This window comes from Nomascus leucogenys, chromosome 4 (assembly GCF_006542625.1).
Source record: "Nomascus leucogenys isolate Asia chromosome 4, Asia_NLE_v1, whole genome shotgun sequence".
Classification (NCBI taxonomy): domain Eukaryota; kingdom Metazoa; phylum Chordata; class Mammalia; order Primates; family Hylobatidae; genus Nomascus; species Nomascus leucogenys.
This window is the reverse complement of record NC_044384.1, coordinates 292,410-320,362: the sequence shown is the minus strand read 5'-3', so window position 1 is coordinate 320,362 and position 27,953 is coordinate 292,410. Positions and strand designations below refer to the sequence as shown.

At 50.9% G+C, this 27,953-nt stretch overlaps 1 protein-coding gene across 3 annotated transcripts in view; it reads right to left on the bottom strand.

Annotated features, from left to right (window-relative positions):
• SLC66A2 (solute carrier family 66 member 2) overlaps positions 1-27,953 on the bottom strand; it is a 48,448-nt gene extending 20,495 nt beyond the window's left edge. For 2 of the 3 annotated variants that reach the window (XM_030810230.1, XM_030810231.1), the window contains exons 1-3: positions 27,784-27,953; positions 26,925-27,226; positions 18,954-19,087 (exon numbers count right to left, since the gene is read on the bottom strand). In XM_030810230.1, the coding sequence (XP_030666090.1) occupies positions 18,954-19,087; positions 26,925-27,127 (337 nt within the window). In that variant the 5' untranslated portion in view covers positions 27,128-27,226; positions 27,784-27,953. Of the gene's footprint in view, positions 1-9,069; positions 9,124-18,953; positions 19,088-26,924; positions 27,227-27,783 lie in introns of all 3 variants that reach the window. The other variant, XM_030810228.1, reaches the window with a different exon arrangement.

Here is a 27,953-nt window from a genome sequence, read left to right as displayed (position 1 = left end):
TAGCAGCCATCTACCATTAGCCGTCAGCTCACATGTGCTGGGAATTGGAGCAGGTGGCGGGGAGGAGCTGGGTAAGGAAAATGCTGGCTGGGGCTGACCTGGGGTGGCTCAGACAGCAGGAAATGAGATCTCTAAGTTCAGTCAGGAGAAGTCGGAGGACACGGGGGACACCTGGTGGACATGGTGACTCCTGATCTGTCAGGTAGAAAAGAACGTTTTCTACACTTCTGAGAGATTCCTGTGTCAGGAGATTTTCATTAATAGTTTTATAAATCAGCAAATAAGAGAGAGGCGCCTGGCAGTCCTCCCAGAAGAGCTGGCCCTATTCCGAGGGACCTGGGAGGGGAGGGCACCCTCCTTTCCAAAGCAGCCAGGCCCCTGCACTGCTGAGCCCGACAGAAATCCAAGAGGGCAGGTGGCTGTGGGAGAGGAGGGGCTCTGAGAACAAGAACAAAAGGGCAAGAACGCAATTAGAATGCACACCCATGGTCACGCAAGGTGCTGACAGAACAGCTGACAGCCGGCAGTGCAGACACACGCCGTGACTTCCTGAGATGTGTTTCTAGAGAGCGACACCAAAGATAAGGCTTGAAAACGAGGCATTTAATGCTGAACGAATGTTTCCAGGCTTGGGGGGCTCACCAGAGGCCCACCCTGGCATGCACTGAGCTCTTGGGACCCTCAGCTGCCTGCAGAGAACAGCTGATCCTCAGCACCTCCCGTTGCACGGGCGCGGCTGCCCTCAACTCACAGACCTCTTCCAGCACCCTCCATGGGGAGCCCTGTGGGAAAAGACCAGCTCCAGTCCAACTGCTCCTGGATTAAAAAGCAATTTTACCACTTGGGGAATGTGCACCAGGAGACTGTCTCCTAATGGGCAAGGAAGATCCGATTTCTTGTCAGATCGTGTTTTCATGTCTACAGGAGCGCATGAGAGAGCCTGGTGTAAAAGGATCTGATGGCCAGCGTGTCCAAGGCATCGGAGCAAGACCAACTCCATCGTGAACAGGGGCTGGGTAAGATGAGGCTGAGGCCCGCTGGGCTGCGTTCCCAGACAGTCGGGCATTCTTCATCACAGGATGAGATAGGTGGTCGGCACAAGATACAGGTCATAAAGACCTTGCTGATAAAACAGGTTGCAGTAAAGAAGCCGGACAAAACCCACCAAAACCAAGATGGCCACAAGAGTGACCTCTGGTCGTCCTCACTGCTACACTCCCACCAGTGCCATGACAGTTTACAAATGCTGCGGCAGCATGAGAAGGTTACCCTATATGGTCTAAAAAGGGGAGGCATAAATAATCCACCCCTTGTTTAGCATATCATCAAGAAATAACCATAAAAATGGGCAACCAGCAGCCTTTGGGGCTGCTCTGCCTATGAAGTAGCCATTCTCTTATTCCTTTACTTCCCTAATAAACTTGCTTTCACTTTATGGATTCACCTCAAATTCTTTCTTGTGCGAGACCCAAGAGTCCTTTCCTGGGGTCTGGGTGGGGAGCCCTTTCCAGTAATAAACGTGAGAGGGACAGAGAATGCCAGACAGCTTCCTGTTGGGACTGGGACAGCTGGAGGGCATCACAGCACTGGTTTCAAACACTGAACGGAGAACTGCCATGCAGCATGAACCTGGGCACATCAGACCCCTGCAGCACCCTCAGGACCCGCAGATCGCACACTCGATGGGTGCTCACAGGACGTGAATGGCATCTCAGTAACGCCAAGCGCCACCCCAGAGCCACAGGGTGCCTTTCACTGGGCCACGGAGCCTCCTGGGCCACGCGGCTCAGGGACATTCTGGAGGGGAGGAAATTGCTTTTTTTTTTTCATGGTTCTTCTATGAATTCTAATTAAGAGACATTACATTCAGAATTATAGCACTCATAGCGATAGTTTTCAGAAGACTGTAACAGCTTCTTTGCTACTTAAGTGGTACAGATGGTGCAGCTGCTTACCTGAGTGACTTCTTAAACAAGTGACTACCACCACTCTAATTTTCCTAGTTGTAGCTCTGTTACAGGTTACTGACTGCAAATGTTGGCAAAGAAACTGTTCTTTTAAGCACTTTGGCGCTCCCTGGAGTGACGGCCATTCCCAGTAGCTAAACCGTATCATACTCCCACTTCAACTTTGTGACTGTTTCAGTATTTTTAAAAATACAAATCGACTCTCCATGAAAAAACGAAAAAACTTCCCACTTCCTTCAAATCCCTGGTCCAGGCTCACCGGACCTCCTGCAAGCTGCCCTTCAGGGCAGGTCCCAGCCCCACCTGCTGCGTCTGCTTGTTCACCCCACTCCAGCTGAGCAGACAGAGCTCCTTGGAAACGGCCCGGCCACCTGGGAGGGGAACAAACAGGCACTGCCCAGGCCCAGAGCTGCAGGCAGGGCTCAGCAGGACCCCAGGCGGGCACACAGGGGCTCATCTGGAGGGACCTGAGGGGCACAGGCTACAGTCGGGAGAGCACAGACAGGAGGCCCCCGAGTCCCCCAGGGCCCACTTTTACTTTATCCTAAGGATCAGGGACACGAAAGGATTTTAACAAAGACAGCCACACCACCTGCTGCAGAATGAGTATAAATGCCCTTCTTAGCCTTCGAGGCCGGCACTGGCCTCGCTGACCCCTCTAATCCTGCCACCTGTGCAGCAGGTGGCAACAGGGACAGGCAGACGACACAGCTGGGGCCAGAGGACGACGCACAGAGACCCACACCAGAGACGCTCGGAGAGTGACAGAGCCCCCGCCCAACCCCGGTGAGTGAGACAGGCTGAGTGGGGACTGAGCACGTCCAGGGCCAGAGCGGGAGGGGGCAGCCGTGCCAGCTTCCAAAGAGGACCCTGGGAAACAAACACCCTCCCACTCGGCAAGGACATATCAAGCAACTGCCGAGACAGGCGTCGGCGTCCCAACCCAAGGCTGCACAGACAGATGAGCGCTCACCGCTACACTGCCCTAACAGCTGCTGAGACTCACGTTCCTGCAGCCGCCTCAGCCAGAGCCAGGGAGGCCCTGGGAGAGAGGAGCCTGATGGGCCCCATCAGGCGGCCTTGCCTGCTCTCAGCCTCCTCATTTTCAGGAGCCTTTTCCTCCCTTTATCCTAATTGACATCGGGCCCCTCATTTGCTCAGAGTCTGCTCAGTGGGGCACCCAACGGTGGACAAGTGAGAGAGGTGAGGGGCTGGGCTGTCACCGTGGCCAAGGGAGCCACGGCCCTCCGGCCTGAACGGCTTCTGCCCGAAATCAGGACACCAACACGGCGTCATACACAGCAGAAACAGCCCAGAAAGGCCCCAGCCCAGATGGCACTGGAATAAACAGTTTTCCCCAAGTCACTTTAAAATCAAAGTTTTGGGCTACGTACTTCTAAAGAGGACCTCAGGACGGTTCCAGAGTTCCTCCGTGACACACCCGATGGAGAATGCTTGGCTGCTGCATTTACTCAATGCAGCCATTGAATAGAAACACAAGAGTGTTGCTCTCCCAGCCTGAAACATTCTTCACACTTCCAGCCATCAGGGTTTCGGCCAGGTCAGAAACAACAGAGGCGGTAGGCTCTTCCAGAACGCAGGGCGAGGTTCTCCACAGACCCTCTCCAGCAACATCTCACTGCCAGTGGTGAACATTACAAACAGCACCCACTTGAAGTCCCTAACATGTCTTAGGGACACACGGCAAATGGAGAAACGCTTATCCAAGAAAACCACCTAAGTGGCAGCAGGAACAGCAACTCTGTGACACTTGGGCCACAACCTGCTTCCCCATCCCCATGTGACAAAAGCTCTACTCCCAGCAGGCAACCAAGAAGACAGGCTCCCTCTCCCCCAGTGCCACTGCAGCAGTGGCAGGTGCCCGAGCTCTTCATCGCCCGCTCAGCTCCTGTCTGCCCAAGCTCCCTTCCTCCACTCAACCCCCACCCGTGGCGCAGGGGCAGAGGACACTGAGCGTCCCCTGTCCCTGCCTCAGCTTGCTCACTGGGAGAGGTTCCACACAAGCAGGGGCAAACTAAGACAACCAGAGGCAACAATTCACTTCCCGTGCAGCACTCGAAGCAGAGCTGTCACCCTCAGAGATCCAGAGGTGCTGTCCTGGGGATGGCGCTATCAGGACAGAGAGCTCCGTAGCTCTCCCTAGAGGGACTCCCTACTTAGAGCAGGTGCAAGTTCAAGTGTAAGGATGCTAACAAAAACAACAGAGACCTCAGCAGCCAGCAACTAAGAGGAGCTAGAAGCCCCGTGATGAGCTCAAAGTTTATCAAACAGACCCAGAAAGGACAACCAAGAGGAGCCCTCCTGGGAACAGAACCACCACCAAACACTGGCCTCAATGGCCACCCTGCCCAGCTGTGGGGAATACATCCCCCAGGGCATCACCAAATCAGCCGGCAGCCACCAATGAGTGGAGGCCAACAGCTGGTTTGACCACCAGAAGCTTAACAGGAAGATCAGGGAGGGTCACAGCCAGCCAGAACCACCACATCTGAGGGAGAAGAGGTCCAGAGACTGCATTAGTCCAGCCAAATCACAAAACAAACAAGCAGTAAGTCATCCTTCCCCCAAGTGGGGGAATCCGTATCCACAGCTGCTACTATAGTTTACCTAAAATGTCCAGCTTGCAACAACAAAACAAAATGAGTTGTACAAAGAAACAGAAAAGTGTGGTTCACACAGGAAAAAAATAATAAGCAGGACACAAACCGCTTTTGAAGAGGCACAGGTGTTGGACTCGGTAGAGAAAGACTTTAAAATAGCTATTATAAATATGTTCAAATAACTAAAGGGATCCATGCATAAAGAATTAAAAGAAAATATGATGACAACAACTGATCACATAGAGATTATCAATAAAGAGACAGAAATTCTAAAAAAAAGAACCAAGTGGAAATTCTGGTGTTGCAAAGCACAACTAAAATTTTAAAACTCACTATAACGGCTCAGCAGTAGATTGAGCTGGCAGAAGAATCAGTGAATTCAAAGAAAGATCAATAAAGACTATGCAACCTAAAGAACAAACAGAAAATAGAATTAAGAAAAAAGAACACAGTGTCATAGAAAGGTGGGATGACAGGAAAGGGCACCGGCACATGCAGAATGGGTGAGATCGAGGAGAGGAGAGAGGGGAGCAGAAAAAAACATTCAAGGAGATAATGACTTCTGAAAACTTCCCAAATATGATGAAAATATTAATCCACATACCCAAGAAGCTCAACAAATTGCAAGCCTGATAAAAAGATCCACACCCTGACACATCACAGTCTAAATGATGAATGCCAAAAAACAAAGACAAAATCTTGAAAGTAGCAAGAGAAAAATTTATCACTTACAAGGAAACCCCAATAAGATTAACAGCTGACTTCTCATCAGAAACAATGGAGTCCAGAGGGCAGTGGAATAACATATTCAAAGCACTGAAAAGAAAAAAAAATCATCAACCAAGATTCTTATATCTAGTAAAACTTTTTTTAAAAAATAAGGGGAAAATAAAGATTCCCAGATAAACAAGAACTGAGAAAATCTGTTGCTAGTAGGCACACCTTACAGAAAACAAGTGTTTCATGCTGAAAACAAGTGACATCAGATGCAATTCAAATCCACATAAAAAAAGAGTACAGGTAAAGACAATGAGGTAAGTTATTATAAAAGATGATATCGTTCCATGTCTTCTCCTTTCCTCTCTTAGTTGACTTAAAAAGTAACTGCATGAAACAATATGCATTGTATTGTTTGGGGGCCTTTAATGTAAAGAAATGTCATATATTTGACAATAATATTAATAGCACAAATGAGATGGATGGGATCAAAACTGTATTAGAGAAAGAAAATGACTGCAGATGGTAACTCAGTCTCAGAAAGAAATGAAAGGAACCACAAATGGTAAGTAGGGTTAATATAATAACTCCATAATATGCTTGTTCTCCTTTCTTTTCTCAAGTTCTTGAATGACATAAAATGTATATAAAGGAACAATCAGAAAAATATATTGTTAGGTTGTAATATATGTAGACATAATATGTATAATAATCATACCATTTAAAAAGGGAGGAGGAAATCGAACCATGTAGGAGTAAGGTTCCTGTCACTGGAATTAAGTTAGTATAAATTTGAAGTAGATTCTGATAAGTTAAGATGCATATTGTAAGCCCTCAAGTAACTACTAAGAAAATAATTCAGAAAACATTATTTAAAGAAATTAAAATGTTACATTAGAAAATATTTACTTAATACAAAAGCTGTAAAGGAGCAACAGCTAAGGGGAAAAGGCATGGGATATACAGAAAACAAAAAAAAGTAGCAGACGTAAATCTGAACATATTATAACATTAAGTGTGAATAAAATAAACAATCAAATCAAAGGGCAGAATTGCCAGAATGGATTTTTTTTTAAAGATCCATTGTATGTATACAGAAGACTCATTTTAAATTCAAAGATACAAAAAAGTTAAAAGTAAAACAATGAGAAGAATATATCAAATGGCAACCACAGGAGATGTGCATGTGATGACACTAATATCAGAAGAAACAGATGTCAAAACAGAAAATATGCATATACGTCCCTAACAAACAACAGTGCCCCAAAATACATCAAGCAAAAACTGACAGAAGTGAAAAGAGAAAAAGATAATTCAAAAATAGTTACAGACTTCCACACCCACATTTAGTAATGGACGTAACAACTACACAGAAGAAAAATAAAGAAATCGTAGACTTGACCTAACAGACAACCCTCCACCTTCACCCAACCACAGCAAAATGCACATTGAATATTCTCCAGGACAGATCATATGCTAGGCCATAAGATGTGCCTCTATTTAAAAGTACTGGAATCTGGCTGGGCATGGTTGCTTATGCCTATAATCCTAGCTCTTTGGGAGGCTGCAGTGGGTGGGTCCCCTGAGCTCAGGATTTCGAGACCAGCCTGGTCAACATGGTGAAAACCCTGTCTCTATGAAAAATACAAAAAAAATTGGCCAGGCACGGTGGCACATGCCTCAGCTACTCGGGAGGCTGAGGCACGGGAATTATTTGAACCCAGGAGGGAGGCAGAGGTTGCAGTGAACCAAGATCACACCACAGCCAACAGAGCAAGACTCTGTCTCCAAAAATTAAAAAAAAATAAACAAAAGTACTGGAATAATACAGAGTATATTCTACAATTATAATGGAAATAAATTTGAAATCAATAATGGAAGACATTTTGGGATATTCACAAATATGTGGAAGTTAATACATTCCTAAATAATAAATGGGTCAAAGAAGAAATCTTGTAGTAAATTTTAAAATACTTTAAGGTGCATGAAAACAAAAACACAACACACCAAAGTATAGGATGCAGGTAAAGCACCTGCTGAGAGAGAAATTATGGCTGTCAATAACTACATTAAAAAGGAAGAAAGAAAAAAATCAATGCTCTAACCTCCACCTTAAGAAAAAGAGTAAACTAAACCCAAAGCAAGCATAAGGAAAGAAAGAATATTGGAGTGAAATAAAACAGAGAATAGAAAAACAATAAAGAAAATGAACAAAACCAAAAATTGGTTCTTTGATGGGCAATGTGGATGTGTTGTGTAAAAAAAAAGAAAGAAAGAAAAGAAAAAGAAACACCTTTTTAAAAGTTGGTTATTTGACCAGAACAAAAAATTGACAAATTTTTAGCTAGACTGACCAAAAAAAGAAAGGAAAGGAGGGGATCAAATTACTAAAGTCAGAAATAAAAGAGGAACCCATTACTAATGACTTTCCAGAAATACAAAGGATTATAAGGGAATACTAAGAAAAATTATACGTCAACAAATTAGATAACTTAGGTGAAATGGAAAAATTCCAATACAAATTACCAAAACTGACTTATGAAGAAACAAAAAATCTGAATAGACTTATAACAAGAGATTAAGAGATTGAATTCGTAATTTTAAAACTTCCCACAAAGAAAAGCCCAAGCCCAGATGGCTTCACTGGATAACTCTAAAAATATTTAAAGAGGAATTAGTATCAACCCTTTGCAAACTCTAAAAAGATAGAAAAGGAGGGGAACATTTCCCAACTTATTTTATAAGGCCAATATTATCCTAACACTAAATCTAGACAAAGTCATCACAAGAAAACTACAGACCATTATCTCTTATGAATACAAATACAAAAAATCCCCAATACAATACTAGCAAATAAAATCCAGCAACAGATAAAAAGTGTTAGACACCATGACCACATGGATTTATCCCAAGAATGCAAGGTTGGTTCAACACACAAAAATCAATCAATGTAGTACATCATCACAGTAGAATAAAAAACAAAACCCACATGATTATCTCAACAGACACGAAAATCATTTGGCAAACTCTAACTTTTATTATAAAAACACCCAACAAGCTCAAATAAAAGGGAACTGCCTTAACCTAATGAAGGGCAACTACGGAAAATCCATTAATTAACATCATACTTAGTGATGAAAGATGGAATGCTTTCTCACTAAAATGAAGAATAAGATAGGTACATCCACTCTCACCACTTATAACCAGGATAAACAATAAGAAGAAATAAAAGCAACTAAATTGGTAAGGAAGAATTAAAACTATCTCTATTTGCAAACGACAGAATCATATATAGAGAATCTACTAAACAACTCTTAGAACAAACCAGTTCAGCAGAATTGCGTGATACAAGATCAACATGCAATGATCAATTACATTTCTATAAAGTAGCAATGAAGAAGCAGAACTGAAATTAAGAAAACAATTCCATTTACAATAGCATCAAAAAGGATAAAATACTTTGGAATAAATTTAACAAAGTCCAAATTTGTCATCTAAATTTTTCTCCTCCCTTCCTGTCTCCCTCCCTCTTCCTCTTCCCGTCCCCATCTCCCCACACAGAAGAGCATGGACAGGCTTCTAATAACTACTTCATGCTTGAAAATAGCAGAGCTAGGGGTTGATTAGTTTGCCGTAGACTTGGCCACACTTGGTAAAGATGACGCACGTACATGCACAGATGGAAGCAAGGACAGGAGGAAGTACAGCTGCAGGAATGAAGCAAAAGGAATGTGCTGCGGGCAGTGCACGCGCAGGGTACATACCCAGGAAGGACCGCCTGGGGGCGACCTTGACTTCTTCATCCTTGCTATCTGCAGCTACACGTTAAAAAGGGAGACAGAAACAGAAAGGGGAAAAAGACAGAAACAGACTGGTTTTAACATGAGTAAACAGCTGTGTTCCCAGGACTTTCTGCATTTCTTTAAAAAAAAAAAAAACAGAACAGAAAGATCACAAGATTTTGGTTTTTGTGCATTAGAAAACCCACTTTCTGAACTATTTTCCTGCAAACCTAACCTCTTCCAATATCACAAAAAAGTGAATGGGGAGAATGGGAGAAAAACTGAGCCAAAAATTGAGTTACCACATTTCCGTTTAATCTCTCAGGAGAAAGGCAGCATGGAGCCCACCACAAGCGTGCTGTGCTGATGAAAAGCAGCCGGGCAGATCCTGCTTCCCTTTTCCTAGAAACTCATCTGTATGCAAGCTTCAGTTGCAATATAGCTGCCCCAGGTCAAAACCCTTCAGAAGGCTGCCTGATAAAGCTGTTTTCAGAGTACACTCTGCTGTAAAAGGACAGCTGGTTCCACAGGTGCATTTGACAAGCACCTCTGCACAGACACAGACACAGGGACCACGTGACAGGGACCCAGCACCCTCCAGGGCCCAGCACTGGCAATGACAGGTTATAAGCCAACCTCCCTATCTGCGCAGCCCCAGGACAAGACAGCAGCCGAGGTCCTGGAAAACAGTGTGGCCTCTAGGTGGCTCCTGGGAAGCCCCATGGGGTTTGGGATTGAAGACAGTTGATAAACAAGAAACTCAAATGAGTCCTGGGATCAGAAAGCAGAAGTAGGATCAAAGGTTGTGTTTGCCTGCCCCAGGCAACGTAGACTTAAAATGGAAATTTTGCAAGTGAACAGCTAAAAGCAAATACGAGATGACCTCTGACCTCTGCCCTCTGCTACTTGGACTTAGGGTGTTGTTCCACTCACAAGGCAGGAACTGCAATATTTCTACCAAATTTGAGGGTTTTATAAACCAATGCAGCATACAAAGTGCAGTCTCCTCTCCTCCCCCAGCCTCCCCCAGCACTGCCTCTTGGATTCTATGGGTCCCTCAGCTAGTCCTCTCTGTGGCTCTGATTTAGACAACATCCCTCTCCATGGGTGCCTCTTCTAAAGACCAAGATCCTCAAGGGGTGGGAGGGAGGGAGGGACCACCCAAGGCAGCTCGGTCCACACTGTTTCCCTTCTCACATCCAGGTGTGACTGTAAACAGGCAATGGTGGGAGGCAGCCAGCCGGCAGCCTGGGGAAGAAGGCATGGTTCAGGATGCAGAGTCATGTCCCACACCAGGCTGTGTCCTGGGCACAGCCTCAAGCTACCTGAGGCTCCTTGCCTGGAAAGCAGTGTGATCAGATCCACGTTTGTGTAGGACGGAATGCAGAGTTGTGATGCTGAGAGAGCTGCCAGAAACATTTTCAACAGTCACACACTTCCACAAATCTGTGCTGAACACGTCCTCCAGACCAGGCACTCAGGATCCAAAAAGGGCCCAGCAACATTTTCCTTTTCCTCGACACTCGGCACATGTCAGTGTCTTCTCCCCTTGATCACGCGTGGGCTTGTGACCACTCCAGTCCACAGAAGCAATGCTGTGATTTCCAAGACTTAGGTCATAAAAAAGATATAGCTTCCACCTGCTTTCCCAGGAAGCTCCCCCTTGGAACCTGGCCGCCATGTTGTGAGGAAGCCCAGGTCTCATGAGGAGGCCTTGGTGGGTGTCCTAGCAGAGCCTGGGTGGAGGTCCCAGCAGATGGCCAGCACCAGCCAGGCCAAAGAGTGAGTGAGGGAGAGAGAGAGAGAAAAAAAGCAAGAGAATGAGCTTCCAGGGCTGCAGCCCTAGCCTTTGAGCCTCCCCAGATGCTACTGAGGACAGCAGAGACCAGCTGTTCTTGCCAAGCTCTGCCCAAAATGCACTCACAAGCAAAATAATTGTTGTCCTTCCAAGTCCTAAGATTTGGGGTAACTTGTGGAGTAGCCAGAGACTGGAACAAGAGAGACAGGACAAGTTATGGTCCCATATGGCCAGCAGGAAGGAGGCTGGCTGGGCCACAAAGGCCATCACCTGCTTCCTGGGACTTTGGTCCATGTCACGACTGGAGACTGCTGCTGTTGGCACATGAAGAAAGGTTTACACTGTACCCTGTCGGTACGGCATGTATGGGGAATGCAGGGGTGATAGTGACAGGGAGGTGCCAGCCAGCCTGGGACCAGGGAAGAGCACATGATCACAGTGGCCCAGGCGAGCCCACAATGGGAGGTACACAGGCAGATACAGGGATTCCTAATGTGATGTCCAAGAATCTCAATAAACCCCTGAAAATGCATGCAAGATGGCACACGACCCCTACGTACAACACATTTTCCAGTTTTCTTGACCTATAACTAACTCACCTGTTTAAAGTGTACAATTCAATGGTTTTTAGGATATCCACAGTTGTGCAAACACCATCACTATCTAATTTTAGGACATCTTCAGCACACCAAAAAGAAACCCTCGACTAACCAGCAGCCACTCCCTCTCCCTGGCCTCCAGCCTGGAACTCTGAGTGTTGAGATTTGGGACAAATTTCAAGTAAATTCAACCACCTGACTTTAAGCCACAGACAATTGAAATAACCCCTAAGAGGAACTTAAAAGGAAAAAAGTACATGATAAAACAAAGTTAAACTTTATAAAAGCAATATTTAAAATGAAACAAATGACCCCGTGTATCCAGTTGCTGGTGCACCCCTGACAAGGTGCGTTTGTTTCCTGGTGATGTAACATGCAGCAGCGACCTGACCTCCATCCCCAGCGGGAAGTGCCCTGAGGATGTGCAATCCTGGGCATATAAACCCCCACCCCCAATAAAACAAACGTTTTCAGTAACCGGGAGGCCGGCGCTGGCATGGTGACCCTCAGACTGCCGTGCACAGAGAGGGCTAAGGGAGGCATGAGGATGCCACATTCCATTATTTGTCAGGTCCTTGAGGAGGGGAGTTGGTACAGGGCAGAAGGGAGGCAGAGCTCAGGCTAAGCGACGCGGCCAGGCCTAGAGGTTTGAAGTCAAATGGAACGTATTGGTGTCCACTCATGAAGTATTTCACCTCACCAAAAAAAACTCCCTAGCTCCATCCACTGAAAAAGCCAAAAAAATCAACCTATAGGCCAACCCTCACACGTGCCTAGGCTGTGGTCTCCAAACACTGGGTCCCAGATACCAGAGCTCCTTGGAGAAACGACGGATTCTAGGTCTGGGGCAGGAGATGCAGCCGCCACACGAGCACCCTGTTATACCAGGATCCTGTGTAGAAGCGAGACCCCTCATGCTGGGTCGAAAGGGCCCAGCAGCACCTGACACGGCTCCCCGGCCAGAGGGAAGAACTGGAGCGTTAACAAGCGTAATAATCCAGTAACACACCAAACGTCCAACTCACATGTTCAGAATGACTCAGAAACATGCACTCATCATTGCAAGATGCTAGGGAACCAACCTTGAAAACTGGTGAAGAGAGAGACCCGCATTTCCTTTATAAATTATACCTGTGGATAGCCGAACAATGGGTACCAGCCCATTTCTCTGCAGAGGGGCTCCAGCTAACAGACAACAAACATCCTGCAGCCCCGATGAGCTGACGGCCTCAGCAGGAGCCCCACAGTGGCCACTGACCACACGCGCCTCCAGTGGAATGACGCAACCATCCTGCGAAACACAAGAACCAAACCTGGATCCGATCGGGCCTAGGGGTCCACTATCTTTTTAAAATGCTCTTTCACAGAAGGACCCAAGGACAGAACGTCTTGTCCTTGTCCACATCCCAAGGACATAAAGACACGAGGAAACACCAGGAGTGCCATCTCCACTGCAGGGCTTCCCAAAACTCAGCCTGCAGGAGTACTCAGCAATCTTGTTAAAATGCAGGTGGCGCTGATGCCGCTAATACAGACCACAGGCAAAGTTGAAAGGAGCTAAGGGAGAACCCACGGATTTTTAAACAACAAAAATGTATACACTGCCAGGCACAGGGGCTCACACCTGTAATCCCAACGCTTTGGGAGGCTGAGGTGGGAGGATCGCTTGGCTTGAACCCAGGAATTCAAGGCAATAATGAGCTTTGATAACACCACTGCACTCCAGCCTGGGCAACACAGTGAGACCCTGTCTCAAAAAAAAAAAAAGAAAGAAAAAAGAAAAACCTGCAGGAAGGAGACCTGAATGCAACCGTGGGTCCAATCACCCTCGGGGCTTTATACCACCCTACCTACTTGGTAAACGCTTGAAATTCTCCATAATGCAAAGTGAAAGGTAAAAACAAATAACCCAGCACACGAGAGACAGGTGTGCACTCACTCCCAACCGCAGTCAGCCATGGCCTGGCCAAAGAGGCTCAGCTCTGCCCAGGGCTGGCACCGTGCTGATGCCAGCCCTGCCTTCCTCAGGCTGGGCACTCGGGGCCCCGTGGGGCATCTCCCTCCAGTGAGGGGCCCCGACCCTGACTCACAGCGAAAAGGGCTTGGGAAAACGTCTCAGTGGAATGAGGGTTTCTTTTTAAAGTCTGATCATAATTTTGAAAATGATGCCAATTTTTTGAAAGGGGACTGTAGAAGAAAAAGGGAAGAGACTTGGAAAGCATGTCACAACGTTCAAAGTAGTCACCTCTGGAGGGTGGGGTGGAGGCCTTTTGTTTTGTTTTGTTTTTTAAGATGGAGTCTCGCCCTGTGGCCCAGGCTGGAGTGCAATGGCCCAATCTTGGCTCACTGCAACCTCCACCTCCAGGGTTCAAGCGATTCTCCCACCTCAGCCTTCTGAGTAGCTGGGATTACAGGCACGCACCACCACGCCCAGCTAATTTTTTGTATCTTTAGTAGAGAAGGGGTTTCACCATGTTGGCCAGGATGGTCTCCAACTCCCGACCTCGTGATCCGCCCACCTTGGCCTCCCAAAGTGCTGGGATTACAGACATGAGCCGCTGAGCCCGGCCAGAAGCTGTTTTACTTTATATTCTGTCTTCCCCAAATGTCTACCATGAGCATGCACTGTTCTTTACAATCAGACAACAAATTATATATCTAATTTTTTAAGTAACCTACTCTTTCTTAATACCATTTATGTTTCTTTTATATTAACTTTCAAACTGAATTTGTGACCTTCAAAACTTAAAATCCCTATAAAAGCTGGAAAACATTTCCGCTTTTATTTCATTAGGTCGTCTGACTATCCGTGAGCACAGTGAAATGCAGCTATTCAAACGTTTCCTCATAGGTTATTTTCATGTCCTCATCGGTCTGCCAAGAATTGTGCCTCTCAAGGCCCATGGTCCCCCTTGGCATGTCCTCACTCTCAGGGTGAGGCTCAAGAATGTGCTTGGCAAAAGCAATAATTGACAAATGGGATCTAATTAAACTAAAGAGCTTCTGCATAGCTAAAGAAACTATCAACAGAGCAAACAGACAACCTACAGATGGGAGAAAATTTTTGCAAACTATGCATTTGACAAAGGTCTAATATCCAGCAATTATAAGGAACTTAAATTTATAAGAAAAAAATGAATAACCCCATTAAAAAGTGGGCAAAGGACATGAACACTTTTCAAAAGAAGACAGACATGCAGCCAACAAGCATATGAAAGAAAGCTCAACGTCACTGATCATTAGAGAAACGCAAATCAAAACCACAATGAGATGCCGTCTCATACCAGTCAGAATGGCTATTAATAAAAAGTCAAAAAAAAAAAAAACAGATGCTGGTGGGGTTGTGAAGAAAAAGGAACACTTATATACTGTTGGTGGGAGTGTAAATTAGTTCAAGCATTGCAGAAGACGGTGTGGTGATTCCTCAAAGACCAGAAATACCATTCAACCCAACAATCCCGTTACTGGGTATAAACCCCAGGAATATAAATCGTTCTATTATAGACACATGCACACATATGTTCACTGCAGCACTATTCACACTAGCAAAGACTTGGAATTAACCTAAACGCCCATCCATGAAAATCATCTAGATTTTCTTCTGGATGAAGAAAATGTGGTACGTACACACCACAGAATACTATGCAGCCATAAAAGAGAACAAGATCACATCCTTTAGAGGAACATGGATGGAGCTGGAGGCCATCATCCTTAGCAAACTAACACAGGAACAGAAAACCAAATGCCGCATGTTCTCACGTATAAGTGGGAGCTAAATGATGAGAACACACGGACACATAGAGGGGAACAACAGCCACTAGGGCCTGTCGAGGGGTGGAGAGCAGGAGGGAGAGGACCAGGAAAAATAACCAGTGGGTACTAGGCTTAATGCCTGGGTGATGAAATAATCTGTACACTGGCCGGGTGCAGTGGGTCACGCCTGTAACGCCAGCACTTTGGGAGGCCAAGGTGGGTGGATCACTTGAGGTCAGGAGTTCAGGAGTTAGAGAAATAATCTGTACACTAAACCCCGTGACAAGCAATTTCCCTATATAACAAACCTGCACATGTACCCCTGAACTTAAAAGCTTAAAAAACAAAACAAAACAAAACAAAAAACAGAACACGTTCAGAGCCAACAACCTTCCCTTCAAGGTGACGCCGTTGACAGGAAGACGAGGCTGGCCACCTTGCTTGGCACGGGGCTGTGCTGCAGGAGGTACAGATCGGGTGGCCAGAAGCCAGAGCTTTCAGTCTGAACTTCAGTGATGTTCCTGCCTTGCCCTCCCCTCTCCTGGCAGATGAGAGGACATGAGCCCACACCTTTCATCAAGGCGCCCTGTGGGAACAGGCCTGGGCCTGTTCACCAAGGGGACATGGACATGTGTGAACTCAAACCGGACTCCAATATTAAGAGTGCTGCAGATGTACATCTTGTGAATTCTTTTTTTTTTTTTTTTTGAGACGGAGTCTCGCTCTGTCGCCCAGGCTGGAGTGCAGTGGTGCAATCTCGGCTCACTGCAAGCTCCGCCTCCCGGGTTCACGCCATTCTCCTGCCTCAGCCTCTCCGAGTAGCTGGGACTACAGGCACCCACCACCACACCCGGCTAATTTTTTATATTTTTAGTAGAGACGGGGTTTCACCGTGGTCTCGATCTCCTGACCTCGTGATCCACCCGCCTCGGCCTCCCAAAGTGCTGGGATTACAAGCATGAGCCACCGCGCCCGGCCTATCTTGTGAATTCTTTCACACACATGCCACACCCCAGGACACAGAGCTCAGGAGTGGGTTTCCCACTTGAGGTCATTTGGGGCCCAGGAGTCATGCAGCTTGGTTCTCAGTCCTCCTCGGGGGAGGGCAGGCACAGGTCACCCAGGCTGACCCCAGGAGCCCGGCCCTCATCCCCTCGCAGCATCCCTGGACTGCTTCCCAAATACTCCAGGCCTTAAGGAAAGGGTGCCCCAGCTTCCTGTCGCCTCCGTAACAAGGTACCACAAACGTGGCAGCCACAACGCAGGCTGATTATCTTAATTCTGGAGGCCAGAGGCCCAATGGTCTCCTGGACTAAAACCAAGGTTGTGTCTCCTCCTACTCACTGAAGTACAGGCAGAACTCAGCTCCCTGTGGTGGGAGGCTCTGCTGCCTGTAAAGCGATGGCCAACCCATGGCAGAGAGCCAGGCCCTCAGCTCCAGCACCTGACCATCTCCTCTGCGGCCCCTGTTCACGTCTGAGGACCCCTGGGATTAGCTTAGGCCACCGGATAATCCAGGACCAGCCCCCTCAAGAGTCTCTCCGCCATGTACAGTGGCACGTCACAGGTTCCCAGGATCAGGGCACGGACGTCTCTGGGGGCCATTATTCTGCCCACCCACAGAGGGTGTTTAAAATTCAGATCCCAGACCTAGCTCTGGAAACTGGGACTCACATTTTTAACTCATCCTGGGTGACCAGAAGAGAAGTACTCCTTTGGAAGAAGTGACACAGAACGCCAGGCATCCACCATCCCACTCCCTTCTTATCCAACGCTCCTCTGATGAGACGAGCCTGAACCTGCACCTGCTGGTAAAACGAATGCGGGTGGGGAGCTTACGATGCCGCTTCTAGGGGTACCCCAGTGTTCCAACACACACTCACATTAAAGTCCACGCTGGCTGCTCTGCCTGGACGCTCACAACCTGCCGTCTCTGGGACCTCGCATCCAGCCACCGTCAACAAGGTCACAAGGTCTGGCCTCATGTCCAGAGCCCGAGGACGGCAGAAACACCCAGCAACGCATCGGGCATCCTAGGCACAAACCGTTCTCTCGGCCAGCCGGCCCTCCCACAGTGAGAACATTCTTGTTCCAAGTTAAATACTGAGGTTCAAAGGGGCAGGGAACACGCCGTGAGGAGCTCAGGTCCAGAGAAGGAGTAAAGCCTTGTGGGGAGCAGAAATGTAAAACCGCAGCTCCTCATGCGGGGAATCTGGCCAGTTCTTAAAAGCCTGCTTTCTAGGCAAGATCTGTGGTATCGTCAGCACCATCTCTGGTGTAATTTCAAACCCAAAATCACAATAGAAGGGAACAGAGCGGAGACTCAGAGGAGAGGAGAATGGCGTGAATGGGGAGAAAGAACAGAACACCGCAGAAAAGACGCTGGTGCTCATCTTTGTGGCCACAATGACACTAACTGGCCCAGGTCACACTGGCTGGAGGCTGGTCTGGTTTCTACTGAGGCTGAAAGCAGCACACATTCACCTCAGTCTAGAAACAGAAGCAGACAAAAAGGGAGAGGTGGGAATCCTCTCCAACAGGAAGAAGCAGTGCTCAGGAACACAGGACGCAACTCCCCAGCAACAGCTCAAATCCACAGAAGCCCCAAACTAAACAAACTCTGGGAAGATCCTCTTCTCCAAGCGACAGCTGAGATCACTCTCTCTCTCAAAGCCAAAGTGAGCGCTGTCTTAGATTTAGTAATTAGAAGAAAAACAAAAGGAAGGATTTAACCCTCCTGTGCACAAGAAGCCCGCCAGCCTGCATGTTCAAACAGAGTTCAGACTGGAACAAACCATGCAATAGGCAAAAACTGGAAGAAGTATTTTCTGTTTTCCAAGCTGCCAAAGGGTAAGGAGCCGTGTGTGCTAAGCATGTAATTGGTCCTGCCCAGCTGTCAACACTGCAGTGTGCTCCGGATAAAGGGGTTGCCTGACCCTGCGGGGTGACTCTGGGTCTGTTTAACAAGGTCTCTGAGGAAGACCCTGGCTAAGGTAGCCCGTGAGTCACAGCAAAACTGAAAGGGTGTGTTTGTGTACAGGCCACGTACACAGAGACGAAACGCCTGACCTGGCACCGTCTGACCTGATTGGCCAGGCACAGACGAGCACTTCCTGTTCTGACACAGACCGTCTGGGATGGCACTCACAGCCAAGAGGAACTGTGAAGATGTGTTAAGGCCTCACCCAACTTCCGGTGAAGAAACCATTATCTTGAATTGTTTCAAGTCATAAACTGTTTTTTGTTTTTTTTTTAAGAGACGGAGTCTCGCTGTCGCCCAGGCTGGAGTGCAGTGGCGCTATCTCAGCTCACTGCTGGCTCCGCCCCCCGTGGTTCATGCCATTCTCCTGCCTCAGCCTCCCGCGTACCTGGGACTGCAGGCGCCCGCCACCTCGCCCGGCTAATTTTTTGTATTTTCAGTAGAAACGGGGTTTCACCGTGTTAGCCAGGATGGTCTTGATCTCCTGACCTCGTGATCCGCCCGCCTCGGCCTCCCAAAGTGCTAGGATTACAGGCGTGAGCCACCGCGCCCGGCCCCATAAACTGTTTAACTAAAGTCATTTAACATACTGAAAACACTGTCAGTTGGAGATAACAGCACCACTTGGTGAAATGAAAGCTGCTTGGATCAGGACAGATCAGAGTGGCTTTTGTTTCACCAGAGTCACCTTCGCCCTGATTCCCTGGGACTTTATTCCGAAGTGCCAGCCACCAACCTGCAAAGGAGCGGCGCCTGGCGTTGAGCTCGTTGGCCACACGGACCTGGGTGCAGAGCTTCAGCATCAGCAGCATGGTCAGGATCATGATGGCGCTCTGCCACAGCAGTGGGGACTCAAAGCGCCTTCCAAACCTGCGGGAGAGACGCTGTGTCAGGAGGGAGGCCCACCCACGCCGCCCCTCCCAGTCCTGAACCTGCAGCAGGAAAGACCCTGTGTCAGGAGGGAGGCCCACCCACGCCACCTCTCCCAGTCCTGAACCTGCAGCAGGAAAGACCCTGTGTCAGGAGGGAGGCCCACCCACACCGCCTCTCCCAGTCCTGAACCTGCAGAGGGAGACACCTGGGTCAGGAGGGAGGCCCACCTACGCCACCTCTCCCAGTCCCAAACCTGCAGAGGGAGACACCTGGGTCAGGAGGGAGGCCCACCCACACCGCCTCACCCAGTCCTGCAGCAGGAGAGACTGCCCACCCACTCTGCCTCTCCCAGGCCCCAGGTGGCATCCCAGGGAAGGAGCCTGGGGGTTGGCGAATACCACAGTGACCAGGCACCTGTTGCCCATCTCCCAGACTCCAGGTGGGGTGGGGCTCCAGGGAGGGGCCATAAGACCCCCATACAGCCTGACTCGGGACCCCTCAGCACATTTGGTGCTCCCCAGAACCAGTGGCCCAGGCACTGGTACCCGGGTCTGGTGGTCCTGAGTCCCCTCCCACAGCTCAGCCCAGGTACCCCAGGCCCTCCCTGCAGCCTCTGGGTTGCCACCAGGCAAGAAGCCCAGTTTCTAGCTCGCAGCAGCCCTGCTTCCTGCCTGGGGAAGGCGGGGACAGTGTGCAGAGCAGCAGGTGGGCCAGATGCGAAATTTCCACATGCACACACACTTCCACAGAAGGGAAGACAGCCAGGGCTCTGCACCGCCCCCGCCCCCAGGCCTCCCTGGCCCTGTGCTCCCCTAGCTGCAGGCTCCCAGGCCTTCTTGCTGACTTCGGACCAGGGTTGAGCATCTCATCAGCTCAGCTATGAGCCTCCGCAGGGCAGAACCACAGGCCAATGACTGGCAGGCCCTGCGGTCTCCACCTCCCCAGAGTCACCAGAGAGCTGGGACATGTGCCTGCAGAGTCACCATCTCCAAGGCTGGGCTGTGTGTGGCACGCACTCATAGAAAGCCCCAACCCAGACCCTCCCCTAACTGTTCCAGGGCGGGAATCTCAATCAGCCTGCAGTTTGGCCTGAAGGGAATTTTCAAAACTTGAATTGGTCGCCAACATGTCAAAGTCAGGAGATCCTACATAACAGCCTAATTTCCCAACTTCTGAAAAATTAGAAGACCCAGCAACAACCACCACAGCCCCCACCTCTCTCCAGCTCCCACACAGCACTCCCTTATCAACTCAGAGCAGGAACAGGGGGAACCCCGTAGCCCCCTCAGCACCCCCTTATCAACACAGATCAGAAGCAGGGGGAACCCCGTAGGCCCCTCAGCACCCCCTTATCAACACAGATCAGAAGCAGGGGGAACCCCGTAGGCCCCTCAGCACCCCCTTATCAACACAGATCAGAAGCAGGGGGAACCCCACAGCCCCCTCAGCCCGTGAGCCACAGCCCAGCAGGTGAGAAGGTGCCACTTGCAGGTGAGGCTCCCACAGCAACCAGGAAAAAGCCACAGACGTTCTCCTGGGAGGACAGGGAGCCAGGACGCAGTCCTCAGACGGTGGCCATGCTGATTCCCTCTGTGCTGGCTCCAGAGACCAAGGCCCTTCCCTGTCTCCTTGGAGCTCCTCAGCAGAGGGAGTGGCTGCCTGGAGGGAAGGGCAGAGAAAACAGCAGCCCGGGCCCAGGGCGGACAGGGGGCCAGGCAGGCAGGCACACAAGCTGTACCTCCAGGAATATCACCCAGGTCAGCAGGGGCCACCACGGTCCCCTTGCCTCACTGGATGCTTCCCTACGAAGCCTCTGAGAAACGCACAAGGCAAGACTAAGAGGCAAAGAGAGGAAGGGAGGGTGATGGGCCCGGGGATAGAGGACGGCCGGCAGCAAAGAGGCAGCTTTAACAGGGTTTTCTAGGCCTGAGGCACAGGCCGGGGGTGCAGGGACACTGTAGGAGCAGGAGTGCAGGTGGCATGGGCACTCTGCCCACAGGCTGGCTCCAGCCCCCACACCGGCCCCCTCCAGGCCTCAGCCTCTGCACTATACAGATCGCAACCCCCAAGGCTGGAGGATACAGCCAAGCTCACGGTCACTTCCAGGGCCGTTCTCCACTGGCTACCAAGCGGCCTGGGTGCCGGTCAACCCACCCATAGAGACCTGAGGCTGAGGAGGTGACGCTGGGCAGACATCTAAAATAGGCCAGTCCCCTGGGACACACGGAGGCCGCTTCACACCACGTTCACCTCCAGCAATGAGGCTGCACGTGAGCCATTTTGGCCAGTCTGTGCGAAAGGCCACCTGCGTTTTTTAAATGTTTAACAGAAGCAATGAATGACTAGACAGACAAAGGAGGAGGTGGGCGAATCAAGGTTTGAGCTTCCCCATAATCCACACATCAAAAATCAAATCTAGAGAAACTCGATATGCAAAGAATGAGGCCTTTTAAAATGAAGTGAGAGGGTGCCCAGAGGTGAATAGTAAACTAATTTTAGGGTGAAGACAAAGAAAAACACAAAATTTCAAAAAGCACAGTGTTCCACAAACGACGCACAAGGAACAAAATGAAAACGAAACAGAATCCAGCAGCATTAGTAATTTTAAAAGCTAATTAAAATAGATGCCACATGGCCGGGCACAGTGGCTCACGCTTGTAATCCCAGCACTCTGGGAGGCCGAGGCGGGCGGATCACGAGGTCAGGAGATCGAGACCACGGTGAAACCCTGTCTCTACTAAAAATACAAAAAATTAGCCGGGCGTGGTGGCGGGCGCCTGTAGTCCCAGCTACTTGGAGAGGCTGAGGCAGGAGAATGGCGTGAACCCGGGAGGCGGAGCTTGCAGTGAGCCGAGATCGCGCCACTGCACTCCAGCCTGGGCGACAGAGAGAGACTCCATCTCAAAAAAAAAAAAAATAGATGCCACATTTACTTCTCAACTTAACTTTTTCTTCCTTTAGTGGTAACAGTCTGTGCTGGCCATGAACTCAGGAGAGCATTTTTCCTCTCCTGCCCGAGGGTGTGACTCTCATGCCCCTTCTCACGGCAGGTGCCAGGCAGCCCACCTGTGTGGTGCAGGAGCCTGCTCCTTGGGAAGCACCAAGATACCTCGTCTGAGGTGGGCTCTGCAGGTGATCATGCCCAGATAGATGCCCATCCACAGGGAGAGACAGTATAGAGGGTGCCCCATAACTGACCAGGCCCACAGAAAAACTTCTCCATGTTCCAAAATCTCACAGAAAAACTCAAGCAGGGCTGGGCACAGTGGCTCACACCTGTAATCCCAGCACTTTGGGAGGCCGAGGCAGGTGGATCACGAGGTCAGGAGTTCAAGACCAGCCTGGCCGATATGGTGAAACCCCGTCTCTACTAAAAACACAAAAATTAGCTGGGCATGGCAACGGGCGCCTGTAATCCCAGCTATTTGGAAGGCTGAGGCAGGCAACTGCTTGAACCCAGGAGGCAAATGGTGCAGTGAGCCGAGATTGTGCCACTACACTCCAGCCTGGGCAACAGAGCGAGACTCTTGTCTAAAAAAAAATCCAGCAGAAGAGAAACTTTGTATCTACTGTTAGGCACCACTAAAGCTATCACCCTTAGTAACAAAATGTTATGACCTCTCTATACAATGTTTACATTCCTCCATCTAAGAGTGCTCCAGCCGGGGTGCTACTGTGGATGGAGCTGAGGCTCCCAGGGCCCTGCAGCCCAGTGTGGCCTGATCCCCGCCTGGCCTCTCTGCTTTTCCTCCACATACTCACAGCCAGCAAACACCAGCTATGAGGCATCATTTAGCCCTTCTTCTGGCTTCTGGCACCAACCTGCCAAATCCTGAACATTGGCATTCCACAGAGTGTGATCTGCTGAATGCTGGTTTTGCAAAATAGTAGTAAGGACTGTAAGAAACAAAAACATGAGTGACCTATGTTTCAGAATCCCTGGGTTTGTACTGTTAAAGCAGCCCCTGCAGGACTGCAGAGCCCCATATGCCATGCACCCCAAATCCCCAACGGGGGGCTGCCCAGAGGGACTGGAGCTCTAAGGACCATGCCCCAGCAGCTTTGGAAGCGTGAAGATTCTATCTAACTCCACCACTGTGCTGGCGGACCCCAGCCCCTTCTCACCAGACCCCGGCCCCCTCTCACCAGAGCCCAGCCCAGCCCCACCTCTGCTCTCCACCCCCACCCGGGCCCCTTCTCACCAGAGCCTGCCCCAGCCCCACCTCTGCTCTCCACCCCCACCCCGGCCCCTTCTCACCGGAGCCCAGCCCAGCCCCAACTCTGCTCTCCACCCCCACCCCGGCCCCTTCTCACCAGAGCCTGCCCCAGCCCCACCTCTGCTCTCCACCCCCACCCGGCCCCTTCTCACCGAGCCTGCCCCAGCCCCACCTCTGCTCTCCACCCCCACCCGGCCCCTTCTCACCAGAGCCTGCCCCAGCCCCACCTTTGCTCTCCCGCTCCCACCACCCCCAACCCAAACACCGAGTGTGCGTGCGCATGCGTGGAGCTGGGGTCGTGTGTGATGCATCCCGTGTGTCACTTCTGCTAAAACACAAATCCTCTGCCCTACAAACCATGAAATCAAAGAGGCTGTGAACCTACAAAGCCTGGAGAGAGGAAGCCAGGAGTGGGGGTCACAAGAGCCTCCCAAGAGAGGAACAGAAGGGGTCATCATCCCCCACTGCACAGCAGGACCTGGGGACCAGGGGACCAGGTGGGCACAAGAGGATGTGTGGTAGGTAGGGAGGTGGGCTTCGCTGTGTGGAGTGCAGGGGTGGAGCATCCTCAGGCTGGAGGGACGCCCAGCAGGGACCGGCGCCCTCTGCTCTCCCCGCTTTCATCCCACCATCTTCTGGAACACGCTGGGGCCCTGCGTGTGCACTCAGTGGTCACAGAAGCCATGCATGACCAGGACAGCCCAGGATGTTGATTCTATGAAGAGACCCATGGACAAAGTTCAGAATTCCCTGGAAGGCTGCCCCGTGCTCCACAAAGAAAGAGCTCAAGTGTCTCTCGAAGGCCTGTAAGCAAGAACTCCCAGTCCCAGCTTCAAACCTCTACATCAAGTGCCAGTTAGGTCACGAGGCAATGACAAGATGGCACCAGGAAACTGCGTTAATCTCGGACTTCTCCAAACCAGATACTTAGATGGACATTAGATTCTTTTTCTTTTTTTTTGAGACAGGGTCTCTGTCTGTTGGCCAGACTGGAGTACAGCTCACTGCAGCCTCGAATTCCTGGGCTTAAGTGATCTTCCTTTCACAGCCTCCCAAGTAGCCAGGACCTGCCCCCACACCTAAGGTAATGTTTCAGTTTTTTGTAGAGACGGGGTCTTGCTATGTTGTGTTGGTTGGTCTTGAACTCCTGGCCTCAAGTGATCCTCCCACCCCGGCCTCCAAAAGTGCTGGAATTATAGGAACGGGCCACTGTGCCCAACCTAATTGATTTTCTTTTAGCAACTTTGAACTATGAGCATACTGGGGAGGGAAACCTCTAAGTGGAACTTTTTTCCCATATGGTTATCCACCCTCAGGCAATTTTCCTCCATTATTTTGGAGAAAATTTATTCTATAACCCTGAAGATGAGTGCAATGCTCCTTCACAACACACACGTGAGCTGGGGCTGTAGCAGGTGGCCTGCCGACCAGCGTCTCCCCAAACCCCACAACATGCACTCAAAGTAAACAGCATTAGACAATTAGAAACTTACTTCCAGTCAACCTTATGCTCACTGAGGCCACTGCAGCACCGCCAGCCACTGTCTCCACAGCAGGCGATGGGAAAGAAGGAAGGAGTCTCCAAAATGAGCACCCCTGAACCTCCCTCAGATGCAGCCTGGCCCAGAGACAAACCTCGAGACAGGACTCAGACCCAAAATCCTCCTCCAAGGTCACTGCAGGGGAGAAACCTCCCTGCCTCAGAGACAACTCTGGGGAAGAGGCAGCCAACCCACTTGCTCACCTAAAAATCCCTGGCAGGGGCAAAACTAACACCCAGGGACACGTGCACCAACGGCTGCCCATGGCCAGGGCTGGGATGAAGGCCACGGAGCAGGGAGCACCCCGGCTTGTGAACACAGGGGACACCCCAGCATCAGAACTCATCAAACGGACACAAAAGGGGTGTATTTCATGGAATGCAAATCACGCTTCAATAAGGTTGACTTAAAAACTAACAGGCGGGCCAGGCGCGGTGGCTCACGCCTGTAATCCCAGCACTTTGGGAGGTCAAGGCAGGTGGATCATGAGGTCAAGAGATCGAGACCATCCTGGTCAACATGGTGAAATCTGGTCTCTACTAAAAATACAAAAATTACCTGGGTATGGTGGCAGGCGCCTGTAGTCCCAGCTACTCAGGAGGCTGAGGCAGGAGAATCACTTGAACCCAGGAGGCAGAGGCTGCAGTGAGCCGAGATTGTACCACTGCACTCCAGCCTGGCGACAGAGCAAGACTCTGTCTCAAAAAAAAAAAAAAAAAAAAAAAAACAAACAGGCAAAGAAGCAGGTACGTGATTACTCAGTGATCAGAGTCAGAAGCAGAGTTCTTGACACCAGCTGCCTGGACTCCTTCTCTCCAACCCTCCACCAGGCCCTCTTCATAGGAAGAGCAGCAGACAGACACCTTCCAATCTGCCCGGACAGAGGGGCTGGGATCACCCAGAAGAAAGAAAAATTCCAGACGTTTTTGGCCTTAGAATGCAGCTGTGAGACCTCTTCATTTCCTCTGAAAACTCACTCTCCCAATTATGTCTGGCTTCAACAACTGTTAAAATTAATTTCAATTTCCTTAGCCTAATGCAAATACAAAGAGGAAGTTGGTCTGAGAGGAACAAGACAGTCTCCAGAGAGAGTGACTTCCTATTTAAATAAGGCAGGCCAGGTGCCGTGGCTCAGCCTATAATTCCAGCCCTTTCAGAGGCCCAGTGGGGAGGAATGCTTGAGGCCAGGAGTTTGAGACCAGCCTGGGCAACAAAGTGAGACACCCCCTCCCCCCAGTCTCTACAAAAAATACAAAAAAAAACAATTAGCCAGGTGTGGTGGTGCGCCTGTGGTCCCAGCTACTCGGGAGGCTGAGATGGGAGGATCACCTGAGCCCAGGAACATGGAGACTGCAGTGAGCTGTCATGACATCATGCACTTCAGCCTGGACCACAGAGCAAGACCCTGTCTCAAAACAATAAAGAAAAACTATACAACATGAAAAAGGCGGGCAAGGCTGGGCGCGGTGGCTCACGCTTGTAATCCCAGCACTTTGGGAGGCCGAGGCGGGCGGATCACGAGGTCAGGAGATCGAGACCACGGTGAAACCCCGTCTCTACTAAAAATACAAAAAAAAAAAATTAGCCGGGCGCGGTGGCGGGTGCCTGTAGTCCCAGCTACTCGGAGAGGCTGAGGCAGGAGAATGGCGCGAACCCGGGAGGCGGAGCTTGCAGTGAGCCGAGATCGCGCCACTGCACTCCAGCCTGGGCGACAGCGAGACTCCGTCCCAAAAAAAAAAGAAAAAGGCGGGCAGAAACAGCTCCTCTCCACAGGCAGGCCTAGTCCAGTGCCCAGCAGAGAGGTCCCTGCTAAGTACCCATGTGGGACATTATGTGAGGAGGCGGATCTGGAGATTTTCTCTGAGATTCTGTGCTTCAACCCCACCGTTTTTCTGGAAAAATAATCTCACCCTAAGAAGTGACTCGCCTGCAGCCACGTACCCCATCCACGGCAGAGCGGGACGCTGGCCCAGCCAGGAGGTGTGGACCCTGCTACTTCCCCGGCCTCAACCAGAAACCCCAAAGGAGAAACCCTCTTCTCCGGGCGCAGCCCAGGAAAGCAAGCCCCCAACTTACCAGAAGAGTATCCGCAAAATGTTGGCCACCAGTAGCACCAGGCACACGTAGGTGGAGAAGCCGTCGGCGTTCTGCGTCCTGCGAATGTCCCGATACTGCGGGACGTAGGGCACCACCCCTCCGAAGACCATGGCCGCGGCCGCGCCCCAGGACACCAGCTGGTGCAGTGGCACCAGGAGCCAGTCCAGGCCCTCGGCCTCCATCGCAGCGCCCGCCTGGCCGAGACTGTCACGGGCTCCGCGCCCCGCGGGCCACCGGCCGCCTGCTCATCGCCGCTCCGCGCGCTCCTGCGGCCTCGGGGCCTGCGGGGAGCGGGGAGCTGCTCGAGTCCCGCCCAGGGGGGCTGGGCCGGCGCGCACGGACCCGACACGACCCCCGCCAGCCGCAGGAACCCGAGGCAGAGCGGGGGCGACCGGGGCCCGGGGCACGCGAGGCGCGGCCCCTACCTGGGACGTGGGGGTGTCTGGGGGTCCCGAGACGCGCCCGGCGGGGGCTGGGGAGGGGTCCCAGGACCGGAGTCGAGGACGGGCGCAGCCCCTGGGGTCACCGCCCCGGTGCGCTTAGCCGGCGGGGGTCCACGCGCGCCCCGGGATGGGGTCGGGGGAGGGGGCGCAGGGCCCAGGATAGGGCGCACGGTTCGGGGGAGGGTCACAGGGCCTAGGATGCGGGCGCACGGCTCGGGGGAAGGGGGCGCAGGCCCAGGATGGGGGGCGCACGGCTCGCGAGGGGAGGTGCCGGGCCGGGGACCCCACAGGACCAAGCCGGGGGACTGGGGGCCGCGACCAACTGCCCCGGCCCCGCGTCCTCAGCCGCCCTAGACCGCCCCGCAAGGACCCCGCGCCAACCCCGCGCTCCTTACCTGTGCCCCCAGCACCGCGCCTAGCGCCCCGCGTCCCCGCGCCGTTTATCCGCGGGCGTCTCGGCGTCAGTCCGCTCAGGCGCGGGGAAACCCCGCCCCGTGACGTCACAATGCCAGGCCCCGCCCACGCCGCAGCTGTGAGTCGGTGCAGGCGTGTCCTAGAGCGCGGG